We start from the raw sequence: 19898 nt of genomic DNA, 5'->3' as shown, positions 1-19898 counted from the left end.
TGGGATGTGGAAACGACAGGACCTGTTCCGAACGTCCGCGGGCAGCCAGCAGGTTGTCGAGACGGATGGCCATGTCAATAAGTTCGTCCAGCGTGAGTGTGGTGTCCCGACACGCTAGCTCCCTGCGGACGTCCTCCCTAAGGCTACATCGAAAATGGTCGATTAAGGCCCTGTCGTTCCACCCTGCTCCTGCGGCCAAGGTCCTGAACTCCAGGGCAAAGTCCTGTACGCTCCTCGTCTCCTGACGCAGGTGGAACAGCCGTTCACCCGCCGCACGACCCTCTGGTGGGTGGTCAAACACAGCTCGGAATCGGCGGGTGAACTCAGGGTAATGATCCCTCGCCGAGTCTGGGCCATTCCACACTGCGTTGGCCCATTCAAGAGCTCGTCCAGTCAAACAGGAGACGAGGGCGCTCACGCTCTCCTCTCCGGAGGGAGTAGGACGAACGGTCGCCAGGTAAAGCTCCAGCTGGAGAAGAAACCCCTGACACCCGGCCGCCGTTCCATCATACTCCCGTGGGAGCGCCAGCCGAAGAGCCCCGGAGCCAGATGCTGTAACAGGAACAGGAGGTGCTGGAGGAGGGGGTGCTGGAGATGAGGTGGGAAGGCCACTCCTCTCCCATCGATCCATCCTCTCCATCATTTGGTCCATAGCCGACCCAATTCTGTGGAGAACACTGGTGTGATGGAGGACCCTTTCCTCCATCGATGGGAGAGGAGACGCGGCTGCTCCTGCTGGTTCCATTTTTGTGGTGCGGGATTCTGTCACGCGGGACTAGGTGAGCGAAAGAACCAGACGCAGAGAGAGAGAGCCGCTTAGGAAAAATAATCCTTATATTTACTTTTTTACAACAAACTGAATAAGCCCGAACATCCAGGGCGCAGTGAAAACACTTGCCAAACACCCAACATACACACACGTAACAAAAACAATCCCGCACAAAACAAGGGCGGGTCAAACTCCTAATTATAGGGAAGCTCATTACGAAACAAAAACAACAGGTGCAACTAATAAGACAAAACAACCAGACAAACGAAAAAGGGATCGGTGGCGGCTAGTAGGACGGTGACGACGACCTCCGAGCACCGCCCGAACAGGCAGGGGAGTCAACTTCGGCGGAAGTCGTGACAGTCCTAATACTTCTATATTTCTTAATTCCATTATTTTACTTTTAGATTTGTGTGTATTGTTGTAAATTGTTAGATATTAGTGCACTGTTGGAGCGAGGGAACACAAGCATTTCGCTACACTCAAATAACATCTGCTGCTAAATATGTGTATGCGACCAATACAATTTAGACCTGTTGTGACATACAGTATAACATCACACTCAATGTCAACAAAACAAAGGAGATGATCGTGGACTTCAGGAAACAGCAGAGGGAGCAGCCCCCTATCCACATCGATGGGACAGTAGTGGAGAAGGTGGAACGTTTTAAGTTCCTCGGCGTACACATCACGGACAAACTGAAATGGTCCACCCACACAGACAGCGTGGTGAAGAAGGCGCAGCAGCACCTCTTCAACCTCAGGAGGCTGAAGAAATTTGGCATGTCACCCAAAACCCTGACAAACTTTTACAGATGCACAATTGAGAGCATCCTGTCGGGCTGTATCACCGCCTGGTACGGCAACTGCTCCGCCCACAACCGCAAGGCTCTCCAGAGGGTAGTGAGGTCTGCACAGCGCTTCACCGGGGGCAAACTACCTGCCCTCCAGGACACCTACACCACCCGATGTCACAGAAAGGCCAAAAAGATCATCAAGGACAACCACCCGAGCCACTGCCTGTTCACCCCGCTATTATCCAGAAGGCGAGGTCAGTACAGGTGCATCAAAGCTGGGACCGAGAGACTGAAAAACAGCTTCTATCTCAAGGCCATCAGACTGTTAAACAGCCATCACTAACATTGAGTGGCTGCTGCCAACATACTGACTCAAATCTCTAGCCACTTTAATAATAAAAAATTGGATGTAATAAATGTATCACTAGCCACTTTAAATAATGCCACTTTATATAATGTTTACATACCCTACATTACTCATCTCATATGTATATACTGTACTCTATACCATCTACTGCATCTTGCCTATGCCGTTCGGCCATCGCTCATCCATATATTTATATGTACATATTCTTATTCATTCCTCTACACTTGTGTGTATAAGGTAGTTGTTGTGAAATTGTTAGATTACTTGTTAGATATTACTGCATGGTCGGAACTAGAAGCACAAGCATTTCGCTACACTTGCATTAACATCTGCTAACCGTGTGTATGTGACAAATAAAATTTGATTTGATTTGACATATTGCGTTATTTTATGGCTGGTTATGACACCTACATAAAAGTGTAAAAATCCACAAAACAAGGCAAAACATTACATTTCACCATAGCCTACGTGTCAACAGTATGTTTATGTTATAACATTTTGGGGGAAACTGACCATATTAAATTATCATTATAATTGCGCACACATTGATGTCAGACATGCACCTACCCCAATGCTCTGTTTGTTGATGACTGGGATGAATGCAGGAGCAGATTTCAGGAGCAGGACAAGACACCCTCTTTTTGACTGATGACTGATATAAGGGCATGTACGTGATAGGCCTATCTGGCTTATATGATTATGATTTGATTTGATAATTTTTTAATTTTTAATTTAACCTTTATTTAACCAGGAAAGGCTCATTGAGATTTAAAATCTCTTTTTCAAGAGCGTCCTGGCCAAGATAGGCAGCACAAAGTCATTACAAAAATTACAGACAAACAACATGAAAAACTACAAGTAATCTAGTAAAAACCATAGAATTCACAAGAGTATAACAAAATCAAAAACAGCAAATTTAAAACATTGACAGGTCAGTGAATCAGTCTCAAGATCATTCATCAGGGATTTAAAAATACCAATCGGGACAAGTTCTTCCAGTTTAAAAGTATTTTGTAAGGCGTTCCAAGACGATGGCGCAGAGTACATAAAAGCCCTTTTACCAAATTCAGTTCGGACATTTGGAACAGTTAGCAGGATAAAGTCCAGCGAACAAAGAGAGTACCCACCACATTTCTGAACAATAGAAAATGCCCAAATAAAAAGGTAGTAAACCCAAAATGGCTTTGTAAATAAAAGTATACCAGTGACTGAGCCTACGAGTGACTAGAGAAGGCCAGCCAACCCTGGTATACAAAGTGCAGTGGTGCGTAAGGGTTTTGCAGTTTAAAATAAATCTCAAAGTGCCATGGTAAAGGGTGTCAATTGATCTCAAACACTGAGCAGAAGCATTCATATATAAAATATCCCCATAGTCTAGGAAAGGCATAAATGTAGCTGATACTAGCCTCCTTCTAGAGGAAAAACAGGCCTTATTCCGAAAATAAAATCCCAATTTCAGCTTCAATTTTTTTGTAAGTTGTTGAATATGCAATTTAAAGAGAGGCCGTCATCAATTAATATTCCAAGATATTTATATGAGGTTACAACCTCAATCTCCTTGCCCTGACAGGTAGTAACAGGTGAAAGGTTCAGAGGTCTATTTCTTGCATTAGAAAACACCATTAGTTTAGTTTTGTCAGTATTGAGGATAAGCTTCAATTGACACAAGGTATGTTGAACAGTATAAAAAGCAGTTTGCAAGTTCTGGAAAGCTTTTGTAAGAGACGAGGCACAACAGTAAATAACAGTATCATCTGCATAAAAAGGAAGTTGCGCATTTTGGACATTTTTGTCTAAATCATTTATATAAATAGTGAATAAGAGAGGACCAAGTACAGAGCCCTGGAGCACACCATTAAAGACAGACAATTTAACAGACATGAGCCCATCAAATCGAGTGCACTGAGTTCTATCAGACAGATAGTTAGCAAACCATGCAACTGTATGCTCTGAAAGACCTACACTCGACAATCTCTGATCAACTGTATCAAAAGCCTTAGAGAGATCAATAAAAAGTGAGACAGTGCTGTTTTATGTCAAGGGCTTCAGTGATATAATTTAAAACCTTCATGGCTGCTGTAATTGTGCTATGCTTCTTCCTGAAGCCCGATTGGTACATTGATAAAATAGAGTTAGTAAATAAAAACTCTTTTAGCTGTTCACTCACAAGGGTTTCAAGTATTTTCATCAGGGGTGACAGCTTTGAGATTGGCCTATAATTTTTTTAAAGAGTTGGATCTCCCGTATTTAAAAGTGGTAGGACAAATGCTGATTTCCAGATCTTTGGAATTTCATTACATTCCAGGGTTAGATTGAACAGATATGTAAGTGGTTCAGCTATGAAATCAGCTGCCAGATTTAAAAAGCAGGGATCCAAAAGATCAGGACCTGCAGGCTTTCTCTGATCTAAGGATTTCAGGGCTTTATGTACCACCTGCACTGAGAATGGCAAAAAGCTAAAAGTTTGACCAGCTCTCACTGGTTCATCCACACAGGGTTGTACAGAGACAGAGGACACTGAATCAAACAGCCTACCAGATGATACAAAGTGCTCATTGAAACAATTCAGCATTTCAGTTTTGTCATATACCGAGTCCTTCAAAACACATGACGGTAATTCATTAACATTACTGCTACCAGACATAGACTTAATAGCCTTCAAAAACCTTCTAGGGTCATTCTAGGGTTATCAGTGGTAACAGACATAAAATATTCAGATTTGGCCTTCCTGAGAAAAAAATAACACTTGTTTCGTAACTGCCTAAAAATAAGCCAATCAGCACCAGAACATGATTTCCTTGCTTTAGCCCAGGCTAGATTACGGTTGTGAATAATACAAGACAGCTCAGAAGAAAACAATGGATTATCCCGTCCTTTAACCCTGATCCTGCGGAATTGGGCATGTTTGTTTACTATTTGGAAAAAAACATCATGAAAGAATTTCCAGGCAGTTTCCACATCAGGGATAAACTCAATCTGCTCCAGTCAAAATAAAACAAATCATGAAAGAAAGCCGGCTTATTAAAACACTTGGTCATAATGCTTCGTGGCAGTGTCATAAAATGTATTTTCTACAAGTTATTTAAAATATGATGAAAAAAACATGACTGTAAAGAATTCATTACAACAACAACAAAGGATTTAAGAAACAAACTTTCAGGCGAAAGGAAACTTCTTGGCAGGGAAAAAACTCATTTGAATAAATGTGGGTTTTGACACTCTTATGTAGGTGTCATAACCAGCCATAGAATAACACAATATATGTCACAACAGGTGTAACTATAAGGGTCGTGTCAGTGTTATGACCATATTCTGACAGGTTATGACAAGTTATGTCAGCTGTTGACATATTAGGACATGGTTATGACTTTGTCAAAAAGTGTTATGACACTGGGTGTCAAGTGAAGTGTTGCCAAAATTTGACTTGAATTGAATGTTGAGATTAAACTTTACTGTAGTTGTGTTTTGCTGAGTCTCTTAACTGTCCTACCTCTGCATATGTAGACAAATGCTATAGGAAGTCTCCAAGGATATATGTGAGTGTTTCTGAGATTGTACGGTTTCAACACCTTATCCAACACATGGAGTATAGGCTAATCAGTGCAGAGCCCACAACAGGCCCTCCAAATAGACCCAGCCTCCCCGCTCTGTGTCCACATCCTGCCCCCCCCCCCCCCCCCCCCCCCCCAAATGGGCCCAGATTGAATCACCTTGACAGGAGGGAAGAGGCAGAGAGAGCCATGGCAGCGGTGGTGGTTGATATTCACAGACATGCAAAGTGTGAGATTGCTTTTCTGGCTAAGAGGGAAAGAGATCAACTGTCCTGGGAAAAACCTATTAGCTCAGAGCAGCTTGTCAGCTTCACTCCAGACGCAGGTAGATCTATCTCACTTTAACCTGTATTAAAAGGCTATTTCTCTGGCAAAGAACATCTTGAATTTTAAAACGTCTTTTTCTGCAGTGGGTGAAGTGAAACTCCCCTGGCTGGATCATGAACAGGGTGTGTGTTGAGGATTGAGAGTGTGATCAGGACTTGGTCTCAGAAACCCAGAACTAAAATCTTGCGTAATTGCATCAGATGCTTGAGGAATTCTGGGGGGAGATACAGTATGTTAGAAAACATGCTACAATGAGGAGCAGAAGCAGGGTGGTACCCCTCTTCTTCAAGTTTCGGGCAAGTCTATGTGCCAAATCTCCCCCTTCTGAAATTCTGAAGCTGTGAACACCTGCGAAGTCTTGATTTGTCCAAATGATCAGTGAGGAAAAATCTGTGCACCGGAACAAAGTTCCTCATTAGTTGTTGCATCCCACAGTCTGTTGACAGAAGCTACGATACCATTTATGTTACATGCGTCTGTCCACGAGAGATTAGGATCGGGTGAAGTTTGATAGAGGTGAGGGACGTACGTATGTCAAAGTCATATGAGTTTTTGAAGCTTGATATCAAGTGACACTACAACTGGGTGGTTTGATTCCTGAATGCTGATTGGCTGACAGCCATGGTATACACAATAGCATTTATATTACAATTAAGCAATAAGGACCTCAGGGGTTTGTGGTATATGGCCAATACACTACGGCTAAGGGCTATATCCAGGCACTCCACGTTGCGTCGTGTCCAAGAACAACCCTTAGCCGTGGTATATTGGCCATATACCACACCTCCTCTGGCCTTATGGCTTAATTCTAATCTAAATGCTATTGTGTTCTGTATGCTGAATCCTCAATGGCCCCCTCTGTATATCTCCAACATCCAGATAGGCTCTCTCTTTGTCTCTCTATCTGCAGAGCATTAAAACACTTAAAATTTCTCTTACGAATAAAACGTGGGTTTGTCTTAGGAACCTTAGTATTTCTAACAGCAACAACAGCACAATGGTCACTTAAATCATTACACAAAACACCAACAGCAGAATATTTATGTGGAACATTTGTCAAATCAAATCAATCAGGGTAGATTTATCTGGGCATTTAAGATTTGGGCGAGTGGGTGAGTTAATCAACTGGGTAAGATTCATAGAATTATAAAACATTTTTAAATCATCAGACACCGGCTTTAACCAACACCAGTTGAGATCACCACTCAAGATCATTTCACTGTAAAGAAGTTTAGACATAAGGTGCGTCAAAGAAGAAAATGCATCACCGAGAGCAGAGGGGGGTCTAACAGCCAATCACAGTTATAGAGAGACCCTTTGAAACCTCAATATTTAAAGCAAGAGATTCCAACTGTTTACAAATAGTTTCAGACTTTGCCACACTTACAGGGAATTTAGTTTTTACATATATTGCCACACCCCCACCTTTCTTAACTCGATCAGGGCGATAAACATTGTAACCACTTATACAAATATCCTTATCAAAAACAGACTTGCTGAGCTTCTCTCTCTCTCTCTCTCTCTTTCTCTCTCTCTCTCTCTCTCGCTCTCTCTCTCTCTCTCTCTCTCTCCGTTTCAGCCATGGGGGTCACATTACTACTGTACAATAGACATGTATGCCAAAAAATCTCACCTCAGATTCACTTTCAACTCCTCCAGTTGAGGTTTTTGTTGGAAGTTGGAACTCAAGCCAACAGAAACAACAGAAAGATAAAGTAGAAATTGTGTGTAGGGCCAATTCATTAGTCCCTCTCAGAAACGTATTCTCTGATTTATTTGTGCAGTAATGCTGCAGTGAGTGTTGCCAGGCATCGAACAGCGTATTGTTCAAATCAATCAAATCAAATGTTAATTGTCACATGCTTCGTAAACCACAGGAGTAGACTAACATTGAAATGCAAACAGAAAAAATATAAATAATAACACAAGGAATAAATACACAATGAGTAACGATAATGTGGTTAAATACACGGGTACCAGTACCGAGTCGATGTACAGGGGTAGATGGGGTAAATGTGGTCGATATGTACATTTAGGTAGGGATAAAGTGACTAGGCAACAGGATAGATAGTAAACAGTAACAGCAGCGTATGTGATGAGTCAAGAGTGCAATGCAGATAGTCTGGGTAGCTATTTGTTAACTATTTACAGTAACTAGCTTAGCAGTCTTATTGTTGGTTGGAGGTAGATGCTGTTCAGGGTCCTGTTGGTTCCAGACTTGGTGCATCGGTACCGCTTGCCATGCGGAAGCAGAGAGAACAGTCTATGACTTGGGTGGCTGGAGTCTGACCATTTTTAGGGCCTTCCTCTGACACCGCCTGGTATAGAAGTCCTGGAAGGCAGGGAGCTAGGCCCCAGTGATGTACTAGGCCGTACGCACTACCTTCTGTAGCGCCTTCTGTCGGATGCCAAGCAGTTGCCATACCAAGAGGTGATGCAGCATGTCAAGATGCTCTCAATGGTGCAGCTATATACCTTTTTGAGGATCTGAGGGCACATGCTGAATCTTTTCAGCCTCCTGGGGGGAAGAGGCGTTATCGTGCCCTCTTCATGACTGTGTTGGTGTGTGTGGACCATGATAATTCCTTAGTGATGTGGACACCGATAAACTTGAAGCTCTCAACCTGCTACACTACAGCCTGTCGATGTGGATGGGGGCGTGCTCGGCCCTCCATTTCCTGTAGTCCATGATCAATTCCTTTGTCTTGCTGACATTGTGGGAGAGGTTCTTGTCCTGGCACCATACTGCCAGGTCTCTGACCTCCTTCCTGTAGGTTGTGTCATTGTCGTCGGTGATCAGGCCTACCACCATTGTGTCATCTGCAAACTTAATGAAGGTGTTAGAGTTGTGCGTGGCCACGCAGTCGTGGGTGAACAGTGAGTACAGGAGGGGACTAAGCAAGCACCCCTGAGGGGCCCCTGTTTTGAGGGTCAGATTGGATGTTTTTTGCTACCCTTACCACCTGGGGGCGGCCTGTCAGGATGTCCAGGATCCAGTTGCAGAAGGAGGTGTTTAATCCCAGGGTCTTTAATTTAGTAATGATCTTAAGCTTCAGTTAGTCAGAAGTTGGACTCTATACATTATCAAAGGAGCCTGCTCCGCGCCACAGCATCAATGAGATTTGTGCTAGCTGAAGGATTGTTTATGAATTTGAATGCCATAATATAGTTCGGAGAAAGGCGTCCAGTCAATACCACAAGAAGTTCAGTTCAGAGAAATACTTCTGAATTGGTCCTCAATTGTTCTCTCTCTCTCTCTCTCTCTCTCTCTCTCTCTCTCTCTCTCTCTCTCTCTCTCTCTCTCTCTCTCTCTCTCTCTCTCTATTCACTCGGGAGCCAGTGAGTAGGTCTATATTTCCTGGAATGATATAAAAGGTCACGTCCTGATAATATGTTTGAAGGGAGGAAAGGGAAATGAAGGCAGCTCAATCCTCCTGTTCCCCCTGATTTTGCTGTGATGCTTGAGCAAATAGACTGTTATACAAATCATCTGTGATTGGCTGATAAGGACTGTTCTAATCCGAGCCCTGATGAAGGCAAATAGGAGATCAGAGAGAGAGAGGTGGTGTATCATCTGCTGCAGTCAGTCAGTGTGTGTAGGAGTTGCAGTCCTTTATCATGGACCGTCTGCACTCTGAGGGAGGGATGTTGGCTGATTGCTGTGTTTAGCACCACACTCCTTGCCCGCTCCGCTCGGTCATATTGATAGCATGATTTAATCTACCTCCTCTGTTTCCCTGTCCAGCCCGGTTCAATCTCCTCCCCACCAGGGCTCCACTGATGCCTTTATCAACCTGTCCTAAGCGGACGTGTGAAGAGGGAGAGAGATGGAGAGAGCGACAGAGACAGAGAGAGACAGGAAGAGAGCACCATAGAAAGAAATAGAGGGAGAGTGCATGAAAGACAGGAAGAATTAGAGAGAGAGGCACACAAAAGAGAGAGAGAGAGACAGACAGGAATAATGCATGAAAGAGAGAGAGAGTGTCAGTGTGTTCCTTTGGGACATCCATGTCCAGACATGAGTTAAGGACATAAGTGATGTCCATATTTAGGCTGTCTGGTGTGTCATTGTCTGTTGACTCCTCAGAGTGTAGCCTATGTGATGTCATGTCCATGATGAACCCCTTTCTGCAGGCCCTCGTCTGTGACATAGTCTGGTGTTGGTCCTTCCTTGAGCGGATGAGCGAAGAGGACTCGATTCAATCCGTATCGCGGAAGTTCAGTGCTATAGCGCGATTGAAATTTAAAGGCATTCACAGTAAACGCTGCATAGGTCCGCTCAATCAGAAATTACCTTTAAAATTGAATCGGTTAAAGTTCCTCTATATGGATTGAATCAAGCCCCTGATGTCTTTATTGTCTGTTGACCTACTGTTTGCAAAAACATACAGGGTTGACTTTCTAAAGAATGTGCCTACTCCTGGACTGAAAAGCATGTTCAATGTAGAATCTTTATTCAAAGTGGTTTTTAGTCCAGTTCTTGGCCAGGAATTCAGCCATTATTGTCTTTTAAGGGATAAGTAATTGTAATGTACAGGTAACTGCCAAAATAATGGAAACACTTGAGTAAATGTGGGATACAACGTATATTGAAAGCAGGTGCTTCCACACAGGTGTAGTTCCTGAGTTAATTAAGTAGTTAACAGCCCATCATGTTTTGGGTCATGTATAAGAATGCTGGGCAGGCCATTGTTTTGGCTACCATGGCTATGCCCCGATAGGATGACAATGGCCCCATCCACAGGGCACGAGTGGTCACTGAATGGTTTGGTAACTGAATGGTTTGATGCGCATGAAAATTATGTAAACGATATGCCATGGCCGTCTCAGTCACCAGATCTCAACCCAGTTGAACACTTACTGTATGGGAGATTCTGGAGTGGCGCCTGAGACAGTGTTTTCCACCATCATAAAAAAACACACAAAATTATGGAATTTCTTGTGGACGAATGGTGTCACATCCTTCCAATAGTGTTCCAGACACTTGTAGAATCTCTGCTAAGGTGCATTGAAGCTGTTCTGGCTCGTGGTGGCCTAACACCCTATTAAGACATTATGTTGGTGTTTCCTTTATTTTGGCAGTTACATGTAGTTACTCTTATGCCGTTTTTGCAGTTGTTTTAAAGTACCATTTCTCCTTTAGTAATGAGGCCCTGAAGTGTTTTTCAGCACATCCAGCTTGTGAACAGAGTCATTTATCTTTAATACTTTGTTTTACTACTCCTACTCAAGGCTTTTTATTGTTTGGGAGAAATGATCATATTTTATCCTCTCTGCGGAGGGCAGTATAAATGAACTATGAAACGATGCGTTCCTGAGATGGACTTTAATGTAGAATATAAATGCAGAGAATTGTCCCAAAGCAAATCAATGCAACCCCTTCAACTGTCAAGTAAGGTCACCACCAGATGTTAGAAAGTCAAATGTTACACAATGGTGTGTAGGTCTATATCCATGAACTAAAGACAATACATCACTTTCACAGCTGGAGCCTTTTTGATGGGAAAAATCAAATCAAACTTTATTTGTGACATGCGCCGAATACAACAAGTGTAGACTTTACCGTGAAATGCTTACTTACAAGCTATTAACCAACAGCGCAGTTCAAGAAGAGTTAAGAAAATATTTACCAAGTAGACAAAAATAAAAAGTAATACTAAAAAGTATCACAATAAGAATAACAATAATGAGGTTATATACAGGGGGTACCAGTACCGAGTCAGTGTGCAGGGGTACAGGTTAGAGGTAATTTGTACATGTAGGTGGGGGTGAAGTGACTATGCATAGATAATAAACAGCGAGTAGCAGCAGTGTACAAAAGGGAGGGTGGGGGGTCAATGTAAATTGTCCCTTGACGATTTTATTAATTGTTTGGCAGTCTTATGGCTTGGGGGTAGAAGCTGTTGAGGAGCCTCTTGGTCCTAGACTTGGCGCTCTGGTACCGCTTGCCGTGTGGTAGCAGAGAAAACAGTCTAAAACTTGGGTGACTGGAGTCTCTGACAATTTTATGGGCTTTCCTCTGACACCGCCTATTATATATTAAAATTGTCTCCATACCTTAGTGTTCTTTTGTTCGTATATACTTCACTTAGATGCTTAGGTACATTGTCTTTCTTCTATATCCCTGTGACAGCTAGAACAGTAGAATGGATTGAAGTTTGCTTGTCCGGGGCTCCAATAAAAATGTCTACTTGTTGGGGGTACTCGAGGACTGGAGTTGGGAACCACTGTCTTAATGGTTCATTTCCATACAGGATTAAGCCCAGTGTTTTACCCAAAATACTCAGACTTTTCTATTTCCATCTACGCAGGTCGGCACCCGGGTCTCACTGGGCCATGGATCCGGCAAACCTGCTCTCACTTGGGGCCAAAGCCAGGCCACTGGTACTTTTCAGCTGGCCTTTACATAACAATGGCTAACTGTGAACTTTAACACCTTCTCACAAAGCAACTGTTTTGATTCTGCAGAGGTTGTCATTCTGCTCTTCAAGTCCCCACTGTCAGCCCTAGCTATGGAACCACAATTTACCTAGTATAACATAAGGGTGTATACATTAGTTTAACACTGGTGTTACAGTCTAAAAGCAGCATAATGGTTAGGGTCTCATGGTTTTTAGCATGGCCATGTTTGGAGGGTTAAACAGGGATTGAGGCCTAGCAGCTTGCGTTTGTTCTAAGAAAACACCCCCTCTAGGATGGTAACATACTGTATGCTGTCAGGTAGGGTGGTTAGAGATGTTTCATTATGTATCACCAGCAGGGTCTAGAGGAAGGTGTTTATAGACACTGAACACTGAAGACATCAGAAGACTTTGTGTACACTTTATTCTTTCATTTCCAAAGTATTACTATTCTCCTAACAGCTGATCTGTGGCAGGTAGCCTATCGCTTAGGAGCGTTGGGCCAGTAACCGAAAGGTCAGTTGTTCGAATCCCCGAGCCGGCTAGGTGAATAATCTGTATGTGCCCTTGAGCAAGGCACTTAACTCTAATTGCTCCTGTAAGTTGCTTTGGATAAGAGTAACTGCCAAATGACAACAAACATGTACAAATCTGATCTGTCAAATCTATGGCAGTTTTCTAAAATGAGCTCTAGCATATGACTCCACCCTGCTGTCTGTCCCCTAAATAAGGGGATGAGGAGATGAGGTGTCCAGGCCCAGGCTGGCATGGTGGTAACTGCATCCTGTGAGTCTGGCTGAGACACGGCCACTGACGGTAGAGAGAGAGAGAGCAGAGTCAACACCATCTGGCCCACCATACACACTCCAGCCCCACCGAACCTCACCGAGCGCCAGAAAGATGATTGCTAACAGCGTGATTATGGCTCTATTAGATTAGCCTAGCATTGTTTACGGGCTTGTGGGTTTGCCCGTGCCAAGTGTACCTACCACTACCCTCAGAGAGAGAGAGAGAGACTGAGAGGAGCAGAAGGAGGTGAGGGGAACTGTTCAGCAGCTGCTGTAAGAGTCCTTTGCTCATTGCCTCGTGTCAGCCTATTCAGGGTGAAGTCTGAATGAATAGAGGAGAATAATATGAATCCTTCAGAGAGGATGCCTGTTTGTCACTCACTGTGGTATAATTGGGCACATCCTGTAAGCACACACACACCCAAATGGTTCATCGTCCTCATTTGCATGAGTAAGTAAGACACAGTTCATGTAACAATTCCTACATAATATTATGAGGCTCATACAGTATCACTTGCATATTCATATCCACATGTCGCTTAACATTTAGACTAAATGGCCCCATTTAAACATCTAAAGTCATTCCAGCCAAGCCTCATTCCCTACTAATGACTTAACAACAGCAGCAGTTGCCCTCAACTGAAGATGTGATACATACAAGCATCTCTACCCTGGGAATATATGTGTGTGTGAGGGGGAATGCCCTGATAGCCACACGCCCAAATCCTCCAGGACTGCTCTTTTCTGCTCTGCTCCCATGCCGTGCCTTGGTCCTATCAGTAACAGTCCAATGGCCACTCTATACAACTCCTGCCTGACAGTATGAAAATCTGATTTGGGGTCAATTTCAGTAAATTCAGGAAGTAAAAGAATTCGAATTTTAGTTTACTTCCTGACTGGATTGAAATGGAATCGACCTCAACCCTGATAAAAAAATACAGCTTTATTCCATTCCACCGCCACTGATTCTGCCCACTGCCACTGATTGTTTTAGCTCTAATTAGCACCATGCTAGGGAATGAAGACATGATCACAGAAGTGGTGTGATTAGCCAAGCTCACTGTATGCCAGGCCCAGTGCATGGGGAGCAGTGAAAGGTGTAGAAGAGGACGAGCCAAGTTTCCATTCTGGCTGGAGCTCTGGCATCGTTTCTCCTGTCTGTCTCCCACTGCTAATAGAGGGAGGGAACAGTGGGTCTGGGAAAGAGCTATGTATAAGATTTTATCCATGTGTTTTCTTTCATTAACTTGAAATTTGATACTGTTGTATGGAGTCTTCTAATATACAGTCGACCCCTTCATTGCCCTCTGAATAGAGTTGCTTTACTAATCCTCTCACTGATATGCCTGAAAGACAAGTCACCAACTCAAAGAGCCTCAGTGTCTTTCTGTCTTAATGCAGTCTCTGTTCTGTTCACACTCTTCCGCCTCCACTGCCCCGGTCCACCAAACCCAGGCTGGGTTTAGAAACTGGTTCACTACATTGCATTGATGCGGTTATATGTGTTAAATAGCACCCCCTGCTGGTAAATAGAAGGAACATCAGTCAGCATACAGTCGGCTGGTACAGTAAGATCTTTGAAAGAATTAAATGGTGAATACAAACCTGTGTCCATACACAAGTACTTTCTCCCTGTCTTTGGTGTACTAACACTGACTCTAGTCCCTCTCTCCTCCTCCTCTTTCCTCTATCCCTCTCTCCTCCTCTCTCCTCTATCCCTCTCTCCTCTATTCCCTCTCCTCCTCCTCTCTCCTTTATCCCTCTCTCCTCCTTTCTCCTCTCTCCCTCTCCCCAGGTCTAACTGGTTGAAGCCGTGCTGTGGGCGGAGGGTAGCCCTGTGGCAGGTGTGTCTGCTCAGTGCAGGCTTCAACTGTTTCCTGGTGGCCCTGGTCATCCTGGTGGTGGTCTTCTTGACCCTGGAACTCCTCATAGACACCAAGCATCTACAATGTAACTATCTTTCCCATTGACAGTAAAGGAGGATCCTTATACACTGTGTTCTAGTGACTGTAGAAAGTTAGACTTGGGTAGTCCTGTGCTTCCTTGATCCTGTGACCCATGTTTTGGGATTACAGCCCATAGAGACAATTATCATGATGCTGCATTAACATGCGTTCCAACCTGTTTTATAAACATGATTACATTTCTTACCAAAGAGAGGAAACTACGGCGACTAAAAGGCCCAAATGAGAGAGAAACAGCATTGCCAACCGGGATAGTAAATTAGTCTATGAACTGGTCTCTATTCAACAGCACTGACTGTCTGGGCAGGTGTCATCATCGCATTACATTACGGACTGTAAGCCAAGGTTACGTCCCGAATGGTATCCTATCCCCAATATACTGCACTACTTTTGACCAGAACCCTTTGTGCCCTGATCAAAAGTAGTGCACTATACAGGGAATAGGATACCGTTTGAGACGCACATCAAGAGACAGGTCTGTATTGACAGATGATTCTCTCTCTGCTCTGGGGACTACAGGACACCAGTCACAGATGCATTACCATAGACTCCGACTGTCCTGGCTGTCCTGTTGCCAGCTCTGGAAAGACACATGGAGGGAGTAGAACGGAGGGAAGGAGGATGGGGGGGAGATGGAGAGGTACAGGGAGATAAAGGGAGGGATAAATGGGCTGATGGACTGATGGATGGGGAAGGAGAAGTAGAGCGGGAGCATTCACAACACTGCTAGATAGAAATGAGGATTAGTGGTAAAAGGCATGATGTAATATCAATGCACCATTCTTCTGCCAGATTTGGAGAAAAAATAAATATGGCTGGACAGATGTAGACATTCACAGGACATGGTAGTGTTGCTCTTGATTCCATTAAGAACAAGCAGTAAAAGTGGAATCATCCTTTAAGATACACATTTTTCTCTTTTGTTATTTATTCCAGTTGCCAATGCTATTCAATTTGCCAGCGTCATCCATTGGATCAGCCTTGCCATCCTTTCACTCTTCTTCACTGAGGTAATGACACACACGCACACACACACACACACACACACACACACACACACACACACACACACACACACACACACACACACACACACACACACACACACACACACACACACACACACACACACACACACACACACACACACACAGGTGTCAGAGGGGAATGGTATTCAAGGTCTATATATTAAAAACGAAACTATAGTTACTGTAACTATAGAGACCTTGACTTATTAAATGGTCATAATAATAATATTTTTCCTATCCACCAATCAGAGAATGTCCCTCGCTGCTTCTCTCTTACAGTGGAGCCGTTGTTGTCACAATGTGCTACTGTATGATGAATGAGACAGGCCACTTTTACATTGTCACCCTTTCATCATGATTAGATTGTAACTCTATCATTTTCCTTTTCAAAATAAAGGACTCTCCCAACCCTGATTCAAATGTAACTATATCATCCTCCTTTTCAAAATAAAGGACCCTCCCAACCCAACACTAGTGTGTGTTACTGTACATACAGTAGATGTATGTAATGGATCAGGTAAGATCAGACAACTAGGAGGGCCATTGTACAGTGTCCAGGATCAATATCCTTTTCCCACATTCTAATTGATCGAAAGACTCTGGTGAAAAAGTACCCTTCAAAGATACAGTTGAAGTCGGAAGTTTACATACACTTAGGTTGGAGTCATTAAAACTTGTTTTTCAACCACTCCACACATTTCTTGTTAACAAACTATAGTTTTGGCAAGTCGGTTAGGACATCTACTTTGTGCATGACACAGTCATTTTTCCAACAATTGTTTCCAGACAGATTATTTCACTTATAATTCACTGTATCACAATTCCGGTGGGTCAGGAGTTTACATACACTGAGTTGACTGTGCCTTTAAACAGCTTGTAAAATTCCAGAAAATGATGTCATGGCTTTAGAAGCTTCTGATAGGCTAATTGACATCATCTGAGTCAATTGGAGGTGTACCTGTGGATGTATTTCAAGGCCTACCTTCAAACTCAGTGCCTCTTTGCTTGACATCATGGGAAAATCAAAAAAATAAATCAGCCAAGACCTCAGAAAAAAAATTGTAGACCTCCACAAGTCTGGTTCATCCTTGGGAGCAATTTCCAAACACCTGAAAGTACCACGTTCATCTGTACAAACAATAGTACGCAAGTATAAACACCATGGGACCACGCAGCCGTCATACCGCTCAAGAAGGAGACGCATTCTGTCTCCTAGAGATGAACGTACTTTGGTGCGAAAGGACCTTGTGAAGATGCTGGAGAAAACAGGTACAAAAGTATCTATATCGCCCGGAAAACAAGTCCTATATCGACATAACCTGAATGGCCGCCATAAAAAAGCCAGACAACGGTTTTCAACTGCACATGGGGACAAAGATCGTACTTTTTGGAGAAATGTCCTCTGGTCTAAACAAAAATATAACCGTTTGGCCATAATGACCATCGTTATGTTTGGAGGAAAAAGGGGGAAGCTTGCAAGCAGAAGAACACCATCCCAACCGTGAAGCATCATGTTGTGGGGGTGCTTTGCTGCAGGAGGGACTGGTGCACTTCACAAAATAGATGGCGTCATGAGGAAGGAAAATGATGTAGATATATCGAAGCAACATCTCAAGACATCAGTCAGGAAGTTAAAGCTTGGTCGCAAATGGGTCTTCCAAGTGGACAATGACCCCAAGCATACTTCCAGAGTTGTTGTAAAATGGCTTAAGGACAACAAAGTCAAGGTATTGGAGTGGCCATCACAAAGACCGGACCTCAATCCCATAGAACATTTGTGGGCAGAACTGAAAAAGCGTGTGCGAGCAAGGAGGCCTACAAACCTGACTCAGTTACACCAGCTCTGTCAGGAGGAATGGGCCAAAATTAACCCAACTTATTGTGGGAAGCTTGTGGAAAGCTACCTGAAACGTTTGACCCATGTTAAACAATTTAAAGGCAATGCTACCAAATACTAATTGAGTGTATGTAAACTTCTGACCCACTGGGAATGTGATGAAAGAAATAAAAGCTGAAATAAATCATTTTCTCTACTATTCTGACATTTGACATTCTTAAAATAAAGTGGTGATCCTAACTGACCTAAGACAGGGAATTTTTACTAGGATTAAATGTCAGGAATTGTGAAAAACTGAGTTTAAATGTATTTGGCTAAGGTGTATGTAAACTTCCGACTTCAACTGTATATGTTACTTTCTGTGACCATGTAGAAAAGGAAGGCTTGAGTCAAAGAAAGCCTACATTCACAGTATAAAAATGGAGACTGTACCTTGTCCTGTCTTTTTTTGTCCATATTCAAATGACGTTTCAGAATGTGTTGAAGATGTGTTGAAACCTGAGGAGAGTGAGAATATTTCGCATGTCATGGGAGAGGTTGTATTTGTCTTTTTTCCTCCCCTTCCATCCTTTCTCGCTCTCCCTCTTTTCACAGACTGTCTTCAGGATTGTAGTCCTTGGGATTTGGGACTATATTGAGAACAAAGTAGAGGTAAGATTAATTGCGTAAGCTTCATAGCAAGTAATGAAAATATAATATAATGAAAATATAATAACTTTCCCTCGAGAAATCATGAGTTTTATCATTGAACAATTTTTTTCCCACAAATCAATTCACATTACACTTGTTAAATGTTAAATGCTGCCAAAAAGTCTGCGTGCATTGTAATCTTCCTCATATAATAAACATCAATGTAATATCTCCTAATGACAGTGTGTAATATCTCCTAATGACAGCGTGTAATATCTCCTAATGACAGCGTGTAATATCTCCTAATGACAGTGTGTAATATCTCCTAATGACAGTGTGTAATATCTCCTAATGACAGCGTGTAATATCTCCTAATGACAGTGTGTAATATCTCCTAATGACAGTGTGTAATATCTCCTAATGACAGTGTGTAATATCTCCTAATGACAGTGTGTAATATCTCCTAATGACAGTGTGTAATATCTCCTAATGACAATGTGTAATATCTCCTAATGACAATGTGTAATATCTCCTAATGACAATGTGTAATATCTCCTAATGACAGTGTATAATATCTCCTAATGACAGTGTATAATATCTCCTAATGACAATGTGTAATATCTCCTAATGACAGTGTATAATATCTCCCAATGACAGCGTGTAATATCTCCTGATAGTGTGTAATAGAGGTTGACCGATTATGATTTTTCAACGATACAGATACCGATTATTGGAGGACCAAAAAAGCCGATACCGATTAATCGGGCAATTTTTATATATATATTTGTAATAATGACAATTACATCAATACTGAATGAACAATGAACACTTTTATTTTAACTTAATATAATACATCAATAAAATACATTTTGTCTCAAATAAATAATGAAACATGTTCAATATGGTTTAAATAATGCAAAAACAAAGTGTTGGAGAAGAAAGTAAAAGTGCAATATGTGCCATGTAAAAAAGCTAACGTTTAAGTTCCTTGCTCAGAACATAAGAACATATGAAAGCTGGTGGTTCCTTTTAACATGAGTCTTCAATATTCCCAGGTAAGAAGTTTTAGGTTGTAGTTATTATAGGACTATTTATCTCTACCATTTGTATTTCACATACATTTGACTATTGGATGTTCTAATAGGTACTTTAGTATTGCCAGCCTAATCTCGGGAGTTGATAGGCTTGAAGTCATAAACAGCGCAATGCTTTTACGCATTGCGAAGAGCTGCTGACGAACGCAGTAAAGTGCTGTTTGAATGAATGCTTACAAGCCTGCTGCTGCCTACCACCGCCTACCACCGCTCAGTCAGACTGCTCTATCAAATCATAGACTTAATTACAATATAATAACACACAGAAATACGAGCCTTAGGTCATTAATATGGTCAAATCCGGAAACTATCATTTCGAAAACAAAACGTTTATTCTTTCAGTGA

General features: G+C 42.5%; 1 protein-coding gene across 1 annotated transcript in view; it reads left to right on the top strand.

Annotated features, from left to right (window-relative positions):
* The window catches only part of LOC120024783 (transmembrane protein 266-like), a 57447-nt gene that overhangs the window by 17981 nt on the left and 19568 nt on the right, over positions 1 to 19898 (top strand). Inside the window, exons 3-5 of the mRNA XM_038969066.1 lie at positions 14796 to 14950; positions 15901 to 15974; positions 18424 to 18480. Of these exons, the coding sequence (XP_038824994.1) occupies positions 14796 to 14950; positions 15901 to 15974; positions 18424 to 18480 (286 nt within the window). The remainder of the gene's footprint in view (positions 1 to 14795; positions 14951 to 15900; positions 15975 to 18423; positions 18481 to 19898) is intronic.

The sequence above is a fragment of the Salvelinus namaycush genome, chromosome 30, assembly GCF_016432855.1.
Source record: "Salvelinus namaycush isolate Seneca chromosome 30, SaNama_1.0, whole genome shotgun sequence".
NCBI lineage: Eukaryota > Metazoa > Chordata > Actinopteri > Salmoniformes > Salmonidae > Salvelinus > Salvelinus namaycush.
This window is presented reverse-complemented; position numbering and strand designations above follow the sequence as displayed.